Source organism: Hyla sarda, chromosome 9 (assembly GCF_029499605.1).
Source record: "Hyla sarda isolate aHylSar1 chromosome 9, aHylSar1.hap1, whole genome shotgun sequence".
Classification (NCBI taxonomy): domain Eukaryota; kingdom Metazoa; phylum Chordata; class Amphibia; order Anura; family Hylidae; genus Hyla; species Hyla sarda.
Window position 1 is genome coordinate 27,083,299 of NC_079197.1, and position 14,358 is coordinate 27,097,656.

The 14,358-nt window shown below is 49.3% G+C and overlaps 1 protein-coding gene and 1 long non-coding RNA gene across 3 annotated transcripts in view; one reads left to right on the forward strand and one right to left on the reverse strand.

Moving 5' to 3' along the window:
* Positions 1-267: 267 nt before the first annotated feature.
* LOC130291268 (uncharacterized) lies at positions 268-3,997 on the forward strand. The gene is made up of 3 exons (XR_008847855.1): positions 268-503; positions 3,059-3,338; positions 3,866-3,997. It is a non-coding gene; the product is annotated as an uncharacterized LOC130291268 (long non-coding RNA).
* The window catches only part of LOC130291267 (caveolin-2-like), a 28,877-nt gene continuing 17,012 nt past the window's right edge, over positions 2,494-14,358 (reverse strand). Inside the window, exons 1-3 of one of the 2 annotated variants that reach the window (XM_056539847.1) lie at positions 11,801-11,950; positions 3,878-4,065; positions 2,494-2,828 (exon numbers count right to left, since the gene is read on the reverse strand). In XM_056539847.1, the coding sequence (XP_056395822.1) occupies positions 2,672-2,828; positions 3,878-4,065; positions 11,801-11,950 (495 nt within the window). In that variant the 3' untranslated portion in view covers positions 2,494-2,671. Of the gene's footprint in view, positions 2,829-3,877; positions 4,066-11,800; positions 11,951-14,358 lie in introns of those variants that run through there. The other variant, XM_056539846.1, reaches the window with a different exon arrangement.

The following is a 14,358-nucleotide window of genomic DNA, read 5'->3' on the forward strand; positions in this document are numbered from 1 at the left end:
CTGCCGCAGATGCCGGGATCTGTATTGATCCCGGCACCTGAGGGGTTAATGGCGGACGCCCGCGAGATCGCGGGCGTCGGCCATTGCCGGCGGGTCCCTGGCTGCGATCAGCAGCCGGGATCAGCCGCGCATGACACGGGCATCGCTCCGATGCCCGCGGTTATGCTTAGGACGTAAATGTACGTCCTGGTGCGTTAAGTACCACCTCACCAGGACGTACATTTACGTCCTGCGTCCTTAAGGGGTTAAGAAATCTGTTGCTATGAACCTTGTTGTTAGGGGAGTATGCAAAGGTGAAACAGGTGACTTATCCGGCCTATGGGATCTTTCTAAATTCCTCCCATATATAGTGAGGTCAGGGTTCAGCTCTCTCTCTCTTGTACAGTTTGGTGAAGTTCCTGACGTCTGTCTGTGAGGTGATTCTGAAGGAGGCCTGAGGCCTAGTCCAGCAACCATCTACTACAAGTTAACCCCACTACCCAGGTGAAAGTCATAGCCTTGTGGTAAGCACTAAAGTCCAGGAATCAGTTCAAGCCAAGTTAGTCAAGCTCAAGTCACTAAAGTCTAGCGTGGGCTGCATCCAAGTCAAGTCAGTCATATACAGCACAATCAATTATCAAAAGTCCCAGCAAGCCGATAAGCTTCCCAAAGTTCACCCTGCATCTCCTTCATGCTAATCTGAGCTGTAACAGATTGTGCCATCTTTCCAACCTCAGTAAAGCAAGCCAGTTAACAATAACCTACCTTGTGTGGTAACGGGGTGTGATGAGGGCAGATGTTGTTACCCTAGGGGCAGATGGCATTAACCCCTTGTATTCATGACGCCAGGGCGTGGTTTATCCTCGATACCACCCGAAGGTATACCGCTGGATCCTGGGCTAGGCACGGGGGGCAATAATGACTCCAATGCTAAGTTATGGATAACGGTAGCTTTACTGAGGGTAGACAGTTGGTAAAGTCTATATAGTTCAGCCAGGGCCCAAGGAGGTGACCAGTGACTCAGGGACCTTAAGGGCTTGCTGGGACTTGTTTAAGGCAGGCCACGATGACTTGACAGTTGCTGACAGGGACTGACTTAACTGACGATTGGCAAAGCTTTGACTGTAGCAATTGACTGTGGCTGCAGACCTGACATGAGGCCTCCAATGACTCTGGACACACACACTAGGACTCGACTTGACTGGACTCCAGCTTAGCAGAAAGAGCAAAAGAGCTCAAAAAGAGCAAGCTAGCTCCTTCCAGGGCTTATATGGGGAGACTAGCAGGGAGCTCATAGGTCACCCCTGGGATCACCTGGTCACTGGTACCTCCTGGTTAACAATCACATGGTACATTTCTTAAAGCAACAACACATTATATATTATAATGCAGAGCAAAACATATATACAGGGGTAAACAAGCACAAGGGGTCAAGGGTACACTGAAGGGAGGCTGCCGGACAGGGCAGCAAGGGTACGGGGTAATAACTTCCATACTGGGCCACCACACTTGCATCAGAGTGATTATTTCCCCCGTGCCTGGCACAGGAGAAGCTGGCCTACCTCGGGTGGTGTATAGGTCAACCACGACCTGGCGTCACAAAAAGGTTAATACACACATTACCTCAACCGACACCACACAGAGGGGTCACAACCTTGTAGAAAAAGTTGAAGTTTGCAGTGGCCATTTACTAATGACATGCCGACTTACTTTTACAAGTTGGATTGTTAGGTTTCTCCTGCCCTGGAGATGAACTATGCAGCAGATGGTGAGACATTTATCATAACTATGTTATCTTTCAGGGAGGGTCAGAGTGGTCTTATATACCACAACCTAGCCTCAGGATTTCGTACTTAGCATGTTCCTGTTGATATGTAGCTTGGTACCACTCCTTTCCCATCTTATTTGGCCCAGAGGTACCCAACCTTGAACCTGTAGGTATAGATAAAATTATAGAAGCAAGACTTATTATTTTGTTCCTTTCTGCCCACATTAAAGGTGAGAATGATCCTATGGATAGGGAATAAGTATCTGATTGCAGGGGGATCTGACTGCTGAAACCCCCGGTGATCTCTAGAACTGGGCCCCTACTCTGGGATGCAGATGATGACACGCACCCCATTCAATTTTATGGGAGTGCCAGAGATACCCGAGTACAGCACCCTGGCAACTCTGGTGCTCCCATACGAAGAGTGTGCGCCATCTACAGCACATGCTCCCTCTTGGAGCCAGGGCCCTGTCCTAGAGATCGCGGGGGTCCCAGTGGTCGGATCCCCCCCGCGATCAGATACTTATCCCCTTTACTGTGGATAAGATCAATTTTGCTGGATGACCCCTTTAAAAGGCACCTTTGTGAAAACTATATTCTAAATGTGAATATTTTTATTGACTGCCATGACTTCTTGTAAATAGTGATGTAACACATAGGGTCATTATACCTCATCATGGAGATGGCACAATGTTACACCACCTACATCATATTTTCTGTAACTGGAAATAAAATGGAACATCCAATTTACAAAAAGAAAGTTTCCTATTTTATTATGTTTTTTTTCCAATCAGTACCAACCATGCAATGGATTCTGGGAGTTCATTTTCAGAATCCAGTCCCAGAATGCTTTTCACCAGAACTGCTTTTTGATATATGTTCTTTTTGTTCCCCTCTTATACCCATCTGCGGATCCATGGTTGGTTACACTCGCTGCTTTGCCACGTTTACGTAGATGGAACTGAAACAACGACCCAGGCTGGTACAAAGAGGAGCTACACATACATCCAGTATACTGGCCCACAGCGTCCGGATAGGGGGCATACAGATGTTACACAGCTGGATACATGGCATGGCACACCTGCGCATGAGAAAACATTCAACAATAAAAATGGAGTTTGCAAAATCATGACATTCATACCTCCCTTTATTATAGCTTTACTGTAGGATCTCTATACAGTTTTAAAACCAGCCAGGAATTGGACTTTAAATGGGCACTGTCAGATTCAAACACTTGTTATATGTTGTACATCTTGGCAAAACATTAAACTTACTAATATACTATAAGAAAATGTTATTTCCTTTTTATAGAAAAAAACACCCCATACCATCCAGAACACAATCCTGTCTGGCTACAGCATCATCTCTGTCCACAGGCAGGGACAACATCCAGTAAGTGAGGGTGGGACTAGCACTCCTCTGTGCTCACTCCTGTCCTGTCAGACTGCAGTAGGAAGGACAGGGTTACAGAGCAGCCTGCAGTGTTTGGATTAAGAGACCCAACACAGCACAGCAGACTCAGGGAGGAAGATAAGTCATGCAGAGTGAGGACACGCCCCCTCCAGAGCACTAAATGAGCAACAGATAGAAGGTATTTGTGAGAGAAATATAAGTTCTCGACACATAAAAGTATATGTATGTGATATATCAGTAACATATAACTTTTATAAGTCACCGTGGGGGTCCCAGTCATCTTCTTCCTGCCCAACAAGCTTGACGGACAGGTCCCAGCTTATTTGTATGTAAAAAAAGATTTATTGATGTAGTAGTGAGGGACTGTCTTAGTTCATCAAATCCCTATTCCAATCCTTGTTATTGAAACGTTTCGGAGCGAATCATAGTTTGTTGCAATAAGGGGAACCTGTCTCTTATTTCATTCTGCCCAGCATTTGGGCAGCATGAAACTCCTGATTGGTTGTCTTTTAGGCATTTTTCCTAGTCAACCAAGTGCCCCCAAAGTTGGAATGAGTCCTGCTCAACTAACATAGGGAGAACCACTTGTTGGGAGGGAAACTATGAATAGGGACTGCAAAATCCCGCCATAAATGTATTGTTTGTGTTGCGGGGTCTCTGATCTACCACTAAATTTCTTATCTTTTCCTACTAATCTACTGTCAGAAGTTTAATTACCATATGTGAAGACAACCCAGAAGAGCAAACAGTATTCCGGAGATCAGGGACACAGGAACAGCGCAGAGCAGGGAGATGATACGGTAACACCAAAGCTTCGAGGACTCAAACAGAATGTCGCTCCAGGTCCAGACCTTATCAAAGCTGTGAAAGGAGTTCGGCTCTGCTAGGACGTCTGAGAAATCTACCTGCAACAACAACAAGACTGTTATTAAAGATGGCGCATCTAGGATGTACTATGTTAGTACTATTTCTTACATTATAGGGGTTTTTATCAAATAATGGTATATTATCACCTGCTGATTTGTGGAGGCTCCATCATATGAACATCCACCATTCACATGAACCACAGGACAAGACACCACTGCCATTTCTGCTCTAGGTACTAGGCAGAGAACAGCAACTTAGTCTCTTCACAACGAAGCACAACATTACAAAATGTATCGGCGTCGTGTTATAGAGCAAGAAGAACTGAGCACATTGATCTATATATTTGAAGGAAAAGATTCGGTATAAATTGTAACTTGATTGGAACTCCTGCTCTTTCTATTCTTAGGAGTCCATTCTTAGTCCTTTCATGGGACAACACTGAAGAAATGACCCTCTGCTACAATGTAAAGTAGTGAGTGCACAGACTGTATAACAGTGTATAATGTTGTGTCCCCTCAAAATAACTCAACACACAGCCATTAATGTCTAACCCTTGGCAACACAAAGTGGAAATGTCCAAATTTGGCCCAAAGTGTCAATATTTTGTGTGGCCACTATTATTTTCCAGCACTGTCTTAAAGGGGTACTCCGCCCCTAGACATCTTATCCCCTATCCCCTACCTAGTGGTGGGACCCCCTCGAACTCAGCTGTGGCACCCCAGACATCCGGTGCACGGAGCCAACTTCGCTCTGTGTTGAATGACTGGTGATGCGGGGCGGAGGCTCGTGACATCACGGCCACACCCCGCTTGTGACGTCACGGCCATGCCCCCTCAATGCAAGTCTATGGGAGGGGGCGTGATGGACGTCACGCCCTCTCCCACAGACTTGCATTGAGGGGGCATGGCCGTGATGTCACAAGCCTCCGCCCCACATCGCCAGTCATTCAACACAGAGCAAAGTTCGCTCCGTGCACCGGATGTCTGGTGTGCCGCAGCTGAGATCGAGGGGGTCCCACCACTAGGTAGGGGATAAGGGAAAAGATGTCTTGGGGTGGAGTACCCCTTTAAGCCTCTTGGACATGGAGTTAACCAGGGTTTCAAAGGTTACCACTGGAGTCCTCATCCACTTCTCCATCACAAAGCTGGTGGATGTTAGAGACCATTTGCTCCCCGACCTTCCATTTGAGGATGCCCCACAGATGCTTAATAGGGTTTAGGTCTGGAGACATTGGCCAGTCCATCACCTTTACCTTCAGCTTTTTTTAGCAAGGCAGTGGTGGTCCTGAAGGAGTGTTTGAGGTCATTATCAAGTTGGAATACTGTCTGCCAGTCTCTGGAGGGAAGGGATCATGCTCTTCTTTAGTATGTCACAGTACATGTTCGTATTCATGGTTCCCTCAATGATCTGTAGCCCCCAGTCCCAGCAGAACTCATGCAGCCTCAGACCATGCTTGACTGTAGTGAAGACACACTTGTCTATGTTCTCCTCACCTTGTTGCAACCACGCTGTCACGATGCCGGCTTGCAGGAGGTGGATCCTCTGTGCCAGAGAGGGATTGGCGTGGACCGTGCTAGTGGACCGGTTCTAAGTCACTACTGGTTTTCACCAGAGCCCGCCGCAAAGCGGGATGGTCTTGCTGCGGCGGTAGTGACCAGGTCGTATCCACTAGCAACGGCTCAACCTCTCTGACTGCTGAAGATCGGCGCGGTACAAGGGAGTAGACAAAGCAAGGTCGGACGTAGCAGAAGGTCGGGGCAGGCAGCAAGAATCGTAGTCAATAAGGCAAGCAGGAGGTCAAGTACACGGTATGGATAATCACAGTAACGCTTTCACTAGGCTCTAAGGCAACAAGATCCGGCAGGGGAGTGCAGGGACAGAGAACAGATATAGTCTGGGAGCAGGTGGAAGCCAATTAAGCTAATTGGGCCAGGCACCAATCATTGGTGCACTGGCCCTTTAAGTCTCAGGGAGCTGGCGCGCGCGCGCCCTAGAGAGCGGAGCCGCGCGCGCCAGCACATGACAGCAGGGGAGAGGAACGGGTAAGTGACCTGGGATGCGATTCGCGAGCGGGCGCGTCCCGCTGTGCGAATCGCATCCCCGACGGCCATGACAGTGCAGCGCTCCCGGTCAGCGGGACCGACCGGGGCGCTGCGGAGAGAGAGACGCCGTAAGCGCTCCGGGGAGGAGCGGGGACCCGGAGCGCTAGGCGTAACAGTACCCCCCCCCTTAGGTCTCCCCTTCTCTTTGTCCGGTAACTGCCTCCCCTGGGATGAGGACACCGGGAAAGAATGGAGGGATTCCTCAACGGCAGGCAGTACAGCAGGAGTGGGAATGGGGAGGGAGGGCAGAGGGCGAGGCCTGGCACGGGGCAGTGTGACACCAGGACGGGGGCCATGAGGAGGCACCGAGGCTTGCCTGACTGGACTGGGAGGGGGGGAGAGGCACTTCTTATGGCAGGACGGCAGACCGGTTACAGGGGGAACCACAGGGTCACGGCAGGGAGTACTGGGAACCGGTTTAAGGCAGTCCTTGAAACAAGAGGAACCCCAGCTCTTGATCTCCCCTGTGGACCAATCCAGGGTAGGGGAATGGTGTTGAAGCCAGGGTAGTCCAAGGAGAATTTCGGAAGTGCAATTGGAGAGGACCAAAAACTCAATTTTTTCGTGATGAGGGCCGATGCACATTAGGAGGGGCTCCGTGCGGTAACGCACGGTGCAATCCAACCTGACTCCGTTGACCGCGGAAATGTAGAGTGGCTTGACGAGACGGGTCACCGGGATGCGGAATTTATTCACCAAGAACTCACGAATAAAATTCCCAGAGGCACCAGAGTCCAGGCAGGCCACGGCTGAGAGGGAGGAGTTGGCTGAAGGGAAAATCCGCACGGGCACCGTGAGACGTGGAGAAGCCGACTTAGACTCAAGAGACGCCACACCCACGAGAGCTGGGTGCGAGCGTGCGTTTCCCAGACGTGGAGGACGGATAGGGCAATCCACCAAAAAATGTTCGGTACTGGCACAGTACAGACAAAGATTAGCTTCCCTACGGCGATTCCTCTCCTCCTGGGTCAGGCGAGACCGATCCACTTGCATGGCCTCCTCGGCGGGAGGCCTAGGCGTAGATTGCAACGGAGACTGTGGGAGAGGTGCCCAGAGATCTAAGTCTATTTCCTGGCGGAGCTCTTGATGTCTCTCAGAAAAACGCATGTCAATGCGAGTGGCTAGATGAATGAGTTCATGCAGGTTAGCAGGAATTTCTCGTGTGGCCAGAACATCTTTAATGTTGCTGGATAGGCCTTTTTTAAAGGTCGCGCAGAGGGCCTCATTATTCCAGGATAGTTCAGAAGCAAGAGTACGGAATTGTATGGCGTACTCGCCAACGGAAGAATTACCCTGGACCAGGTTCAGCAGGGCAGTCTCAGCAGAAGAGGCTCGGGCAGGTTCCTCAAAGACACTTCGAATTTCCGAGAAGAAGGAGTGTACAGAGGCAGTGACGGGGTCATCGCGGTCCCAGAGCGGTGTGGCCCATGACAGGGCTTTTCCAGACAGAAGGCTGACTACGAAAGCCACCTTAGACCTTTCAGTAGGAAACTAGTCCGACATCATCTCCAAGTGCAGGGAACATTGCGAAAGAAAGCCACGGCAAAACTTAGAGTCCCCATCAAATTTGTCCGGCAGGGACAAGCGGAGGCTAGGAGTGGCCACTCGCTGCGGAAGGGGTGCAGGAGCTGGCGGAGGAGATGGTTGCTGCTGTAGCAGAAGTTGCGACTGAAGTTGTTGCACTATGGTGGACACTTCCGACAGCTGGTGGGTTAGATGGGCGATCTGTCGGGCTTGCTGGGCGACCACCGTCGTGAGATCAGAGATAGAAGGCAGGGGAACCTCAGCGGGATCCATGGCCGGATCTACAGTCACGATGCCGGCTGGCAGGAGGTGGAACCTCTGTGCCAGAGAGGGATTGGCGTGGACCGTGCTAGTGGACCGGTTCTAAGTCACTACTGGTTTTCACCAGAGCCCGCCGCAAAGCGGGATGGTCTTGCTGCGGCGGTAGTGACCAGGTCGTATCCACTAGCAACGGCTCAACCTCTCTGACTGCTGAAGATAGGCGCGGTACAAGGGAGTAGACAAAGCAAGGTCGGACGTAGCAGAAGGTCGGGGCAGGCAGCAAGAATCGTAGTCAATAAGGCAAGCAAGAGGTCAAGTACACGGTATGGATAATCACAGTAACGCTTTCACTAGGCTCTAAGGCAACAAGATCCGGCAGGGGAGTGCAGGGACAGAGAACAGATATAGTCTGGGAGCAGGTGGAAGCCAATTAAGCTAATTGGGCCAGGCACCAATCATTGGTGCACTGGCCCTTTAAGTCTCAGGGAGCTGGCGCGCGCGCGCCCTAGAGAGCGGAGCCGCGCGCGCCAGCACATGACAGCAGGGGACGGGAACGGGTAAGTGACCTGGGATGCGATTCGCGAGCGGGCGCGTCCCGCTGTGCGAATCGCATCCCCGACGGCCATGACAGTGCAGCGCTCCCGGTCAGCGGGACCGACCGGGGCGCTGCGGAGAGAGAGACGCCGTAAGCGCTCCGGGGAGGAGCGGGGACCCGGAGCGCTAGGCGACACACACGCACGCTTGAAACCATCTGAACCAAATAAGTTTATCTTAGTCTCATCAGACCACAGGACATGGTTCCGGTAATTCATGTCCTTAGTCTGCTTGTCTTCAGCAAACTGTTTGCAGGCTTTCTTGGGCATCATCTTTAGAAGAGGACAGCCATGCAGACCAATTTGACTCAGTGTGTGTTGTATGGTATGAGTACTGACAGGCTGACCCTGCCCTTCAACCTCTGCAGCAATACTGGCAGCACTCACACATCTATTTCCCAAAGACAACCTCTGGATATGACACTGAGCATGTGCACTCAACTTCTTTGGTCGACTATAGTGATGCCTATTTTGAGTGAAACCTGTCTTGTGACTCCGCTGCATGGTCTTGCCCACTATGCTGAAGCTCAGTTTCAGGGTATTGGCAATCTTCTTATAGCCTAGATCCAAGTACCAAAGAAAACAGAGGAGCGGCAGGGCTCCACCGATCATTGCGAGCCCTGTGTTGGTCGGAACAGCAAATGATTGCATTTACAACTAGATACCATCATTTGCTAATACTGGAAAGCTAATCTAATAATTTGAATACAGTAATTACACATGCTAAATGCCTCCTTTCCCTTAACATCTGATCATGAAGTTCTACATTCTGGAGAGCACCTTCCCAAAAGCCCATTTGTTGCATGATAAGATAATGGAGGGTACACCTGGCTGTGTGTTATATATGCCATATGTACATAATAAACCACTTCTTGACTGGACCCACTTCAGGGATCACACTATTGGCACAAACATGTAGCTTTAAGCAATGTTCACACCGCATATTTCTGGTGGAATGTCTGCCGGAAAGAGTCGGCAAAAAATGCTGGCACTATGACCGTTTGGAAATGCACCGATTCCTCAGACAGTAATGAATTTCTGAGCCCATTCCACAGAAAGAGTTGACTTGCCAATTCTTTCTGTGGAGGCCAGAATTGGGGTTTTCGCAGTAGAAGCACCTGCCGTGAAAACAATGGGACTCTGCTGCAACGGAATTTCCAAACACTCAGAACATAGCCTTAAATGGCGAACATGTCGTTTTAAATAGCAGTCGTTCAGATGAATAGCCCTTGAATTAGCCATAGTGTTGTTCCGAAAAAACAGATCTCCATTCTCGCATTTGGAGAAAGGGGGGGGAGTCTTGATTGGGAATCCTGCCTCTGTGACTCCAATATAGTTCCAAAAAAACAGCGCCTCACTTGTCCACAGGTTGTGTTGTATTGCAGCTTCAATCCGCAGAAGTCAGTAGGCTGAGCTGCAATACCACACACAACTTGCAGCTGTGTTTTTATTATACTGGACAACCCTTTTATTCATACAGTGTTTCTGTGGCAGGGTGCCTCCAGCTGTTGCAAAACTGCAACCCCCCAGCATGCCTGGACAGCCAAAGGCTTTAACTTTCACACTGCTTATTGATGAAGATTGTCTGATGACTGAAAAAGCTGACCCCTTTCCCTTCAACCTCTGCAGCAACACAGGCAGCACTCATATGTCTATTTCCCAAAGGCAGCTTCTGGATATGACGCTGAGCACGTGCATTCAACTTCTTTGGTCGACAACTCCCAGCATGGAGTTGTAGTTTTGCAACAGCAAAATTGTATTAAAGGGGTACTCTGGTGGAAAACATTATTTTTTTTTTTTAATCAACTGGTGTCAGAAAGTCAAACAGATTTGTAAATGACTTCTATTAAAAAAATCTTCACCCTTCCAGTACTTTTTAGCAGCTGTATGCTACAGAGGAAATTCTTTTCTTTGTGTCTTTTTTGTGTCTTGTCCACATTGCTCTCTGCTGACACCTGATGCCCGTATCAGGAACTGTCCAGAGCAGGAGAAAATCCCCATGGCAAACCTATGCTGCTCTGGACAGTTCCTGACAGAGGTGTAAGCAGAGAGCACTGTGGACAAGACAAAAAAGAAATTCAAAAAGAAAAGAATTTCCTCTGTAGCATACAGCTGCTAAAAAGTACTGGAAGGGTAAAGATTTCTTAATAGAGTTCATTTACATATCGGTTTAACTTTCTGGCACCAGGTGATTTAAAAAAAAAAAAAAAAACTTTTCCACCGGAGTACCCCTTTAACACCTTATTAAATGGGCACAGTCAGATACAAAAACTTTTGATATGTTGTAAAGCATGTATAACAATAGGTTTTGCAATTGCTTTCATTAGAAAATGTTCAGTATTTCATCCCGAAAAAGCCAGTCAAACAACTGCCCCCCCCCTCCCTGCCTGTTTGGACACATACTAGTCCTGCTGTGTCCATGAGTCATCACCTATGTCATGGACACACTTCCTTGATTGACAGCTGTGAGCGCAGGGCTCAGAACTGGAGGAAAAATCCTCCCACTGTCAGCTTGTGTCCCGCTACTGTCAGTGAGGACAAGCTGGGAGTTGTAGTTTTGCTAAAGCTAGGGGAGATGTGAGCAGACAGCATACTGAGGGAGGGGGCGGAGACCTGCACAGTGAGGCCACGCCCCCTCCCTTTGAGAGGAATTCAGACTAGTGAGCTAAATTAAAAGTGTAATAAAAAAATAAATAAAGGTGCTAGACACATAAAAATTAGATGTACATGGTCAGGATTACGTACTGAGTGATGTATTTAAAAAAACATTTTTTTTGCTGGATCTGACGGGTACACTTTAAGGGTTGTGGTTCCTACGCAATTATTCTTACCATAGCTATAGGCATCTATTCGTAAAAAATAGAATCAGATGGTCAGCTGTAAACATTTTCTACTACATACCTAATACAATATAAGTGCATGCAGAACCACATAGAGCTTATAGATTATAGATCAGTGTTTCCCAACCAGGGTGCCTCCAGCTGTTGCAAAACTACAACTTCCAGCATGCCCGGACAGCCGTAGGCTGTCCGGGCATGCTGGGAGTTGTAGTTTTGCAACAGCTGGAGGCACCCTGGTTGGGAAACAGTGGATTAGATAATGCTTATATGTCATTTGAGGTACCAGAGCTGGGGTACATGTGCACCCCCTATAGCAATGCCCCTTATGACGGACTTTCTATCATGGATTGTATACATGTGGGGGTTGATACTATATTTGCTGCAATGCGATGGGCCACCACAGACGTAGTAAAGTCAGGACCTCCATAGGAATGCACGGTCTTCTATATCTACCTTTAGGTGTTTGTTGATCCCACGAGGGTCCCGGGTATCAAGCTTTTCAGGGGTTTCGGGGTACGCTGTAGTGTTTGCAGGGTTTTGTAGGAGTTTTTCATCACCGTCTGGATCAATGGGACATTCAATCAGATACTGATCCGGAATCATGGCTGCAGGAGTCCAGGAGGGATGGATAATTCGCCTTCGCCTTGTGTCTTAAGTATGTGAACCCTCTGTGCCCGGCTCCACTTTACCTTCGCATTAACGGATTAGGTTTGTAGTACCTTGCACTTATTTATTTCCCCTATATCACAGCCTATCTCTAAATCTGTGGCGCCCCTGTCTCCGTCCTGCTGTAGAGGTGGTGTGGATACAATTTCAGCCCCTCTCTCCGTCCCTCCGACACTTTTCTGTGACATGCCAACCCCAGCTGTCACTATGATATAAATATGGTGACTGCGCCTCTCTAACATCTCAGCTGTGCCGGATTTACTGCCCTTATACTATAGTCCCTAGGGCAGTGGTCTCCAAATTGAGGACCTACAGCTGTAGCAAAACTACAATTCCCAGCATGCCCGGACAGCCAACGGCTGTCCGGGCATGCTGGGAATTGTAGTTTTGCAACAGCTGGAGGGCCACAGTTTGGAGACCACTACCAGGGGCATGGGGGGCAGGGCTCAAGTCCTGCAGGAACTCATGGAAATGGAGTTCCTGCACTTTTCCCACAGCAGGAACGCAGTTCCCATTAGCTGGAGTCCTGCAGGACCAGCCCCTTAAAGGGGTACTCCGCCCCCTAGACATCTTATCCCGGGGGTCCCGCCGCTGGGGACCCCAGCGATCTTGGCTGCGGCACCCCAGACATCCAGTGCACGGAGTGAACTTCGCTCCGTGCCGAATGACTGGCGAAGGGGGGCAGAAGCTTGTGACGTCACGGCCATGCCCCCTCAATGCAAGTCTATGGGAGTGGGCGTGATGGCCGTCATGACCCCTCCTATAGACTAGCATTGAGGGGCTGTGGCTGTGACATCCCGAGCCTCCGGCTCTGCACCAAACGCTCTAATCGAATGTCGGGTGCCGCAGGGAGAACACAGGGGTCCCCAGTGGCGGGACCACCGCAATCAGACATCTTATCCCCTATCCTTTACATAGGGGATAAGATGTCTAGGAGCGGAGTACCCCTTTAAGTGGAAATCTTGGGTTAGTTCCCACAATTTTTTTCCCAGTACTTGACCCCTTATGGGGGGGGGGGGGGGGGGGGGCAATGTTTATTTAGCATCTGTTACCCACAGTCTAGACCAGAGCTTTCCAAATGTTTCATGCTGGTGACACCCTATTTAGACATTGCATAGTCTGGTGACACACTCCTCGCCGCCCGTCTTATTGCACGCATCACGTTGCCCGTCCTACTATGTACGACATGATACCAGTATCCGGTGTCAGTATTACAAATGTGGTTGCTACTAGTGTTGAGCACGAATATTCGTAATGCAAATTTTTATCACGAATATCGGCACTTTGCGTTTTCGCGAATATTTAGAATATAGTGCTTTATATTCGTAATGACGAATATTCTTTTTTTTTTCTTTTTTTTTAAATGCAAATTTTTCTGCGAATTTCCCATGCAAATTTTCCATCCAAATTTTCGCATGGAAAAAAAAAACGAGCGAATATACAAATTTCACGAACATAGGACGAATGATTGGCAAAATATTCGCAAAATATCGCAAATTTGAATATGGCCCCTGCTGCTCATCACTAGCTGCTATCCCCCTGTGCAATTTTATTCCCCTCCTTCATCGCCCCCTATGCCACTTTATCCCCCTTTATCACCCCCTGTGCTACTTCATTACTCCCCGTTATCACCCCCTGTGCCACTTTGTCCCCCCCTTATCCCCTCTTGTGCCACTTATTTCTTCTCCTTCATCGCTCGCTTTGCCACTTAAAGGGGTACTCCGCTGAAAACATCTTTTCCACTATCCAAAGGATAGAGTATAAGATGTTAGATCATGGGGGTCCCGCGATCTGCGGACCGGCAGTGGTGGCGTCCAGAACACGGAAGCTTGCAGCTTCCGTGTTTGTGACGTCACGCCACGTCCCCTCCATTCATGTCTATGGGAGGGGGCGTGACAGCTAGTACGTAGCTGTCACGCCTCCTCCCATAGACTTGAATGGTTGGGGCGTGGCGGCTGGCATCACCAGTCATCGGGCACAAAGCGGAGTTCACACCGTGCACTGAATGACAGGGGTGCCGCAGCGGACATCTTGGGGGGTGACCAGCGGCGGGACCACCGCAATCTAACATCTTATCTCCTACTGGTGGTTCTGGTGTAGGCTCAGCGCAGGCCTGATGGGTGACGTTCTCCCACTCTCCTCTTTGGCAGGACATCAGGGGTGTCACTCAACAGTCCCAGCAGCCACCGGAGCTCACTTATTAAAGTGGCCACCGTGCCGTTAGCCAGTTCAAGATCAGCAGCATGGGTCGTGGCCACTTAAGTGCTGCTGTGGGACTGGATGGTCCTGTGACACACCTGGGGATTGGCGCCGACACACTAATGTGTCACGGCACCCACTTTGGA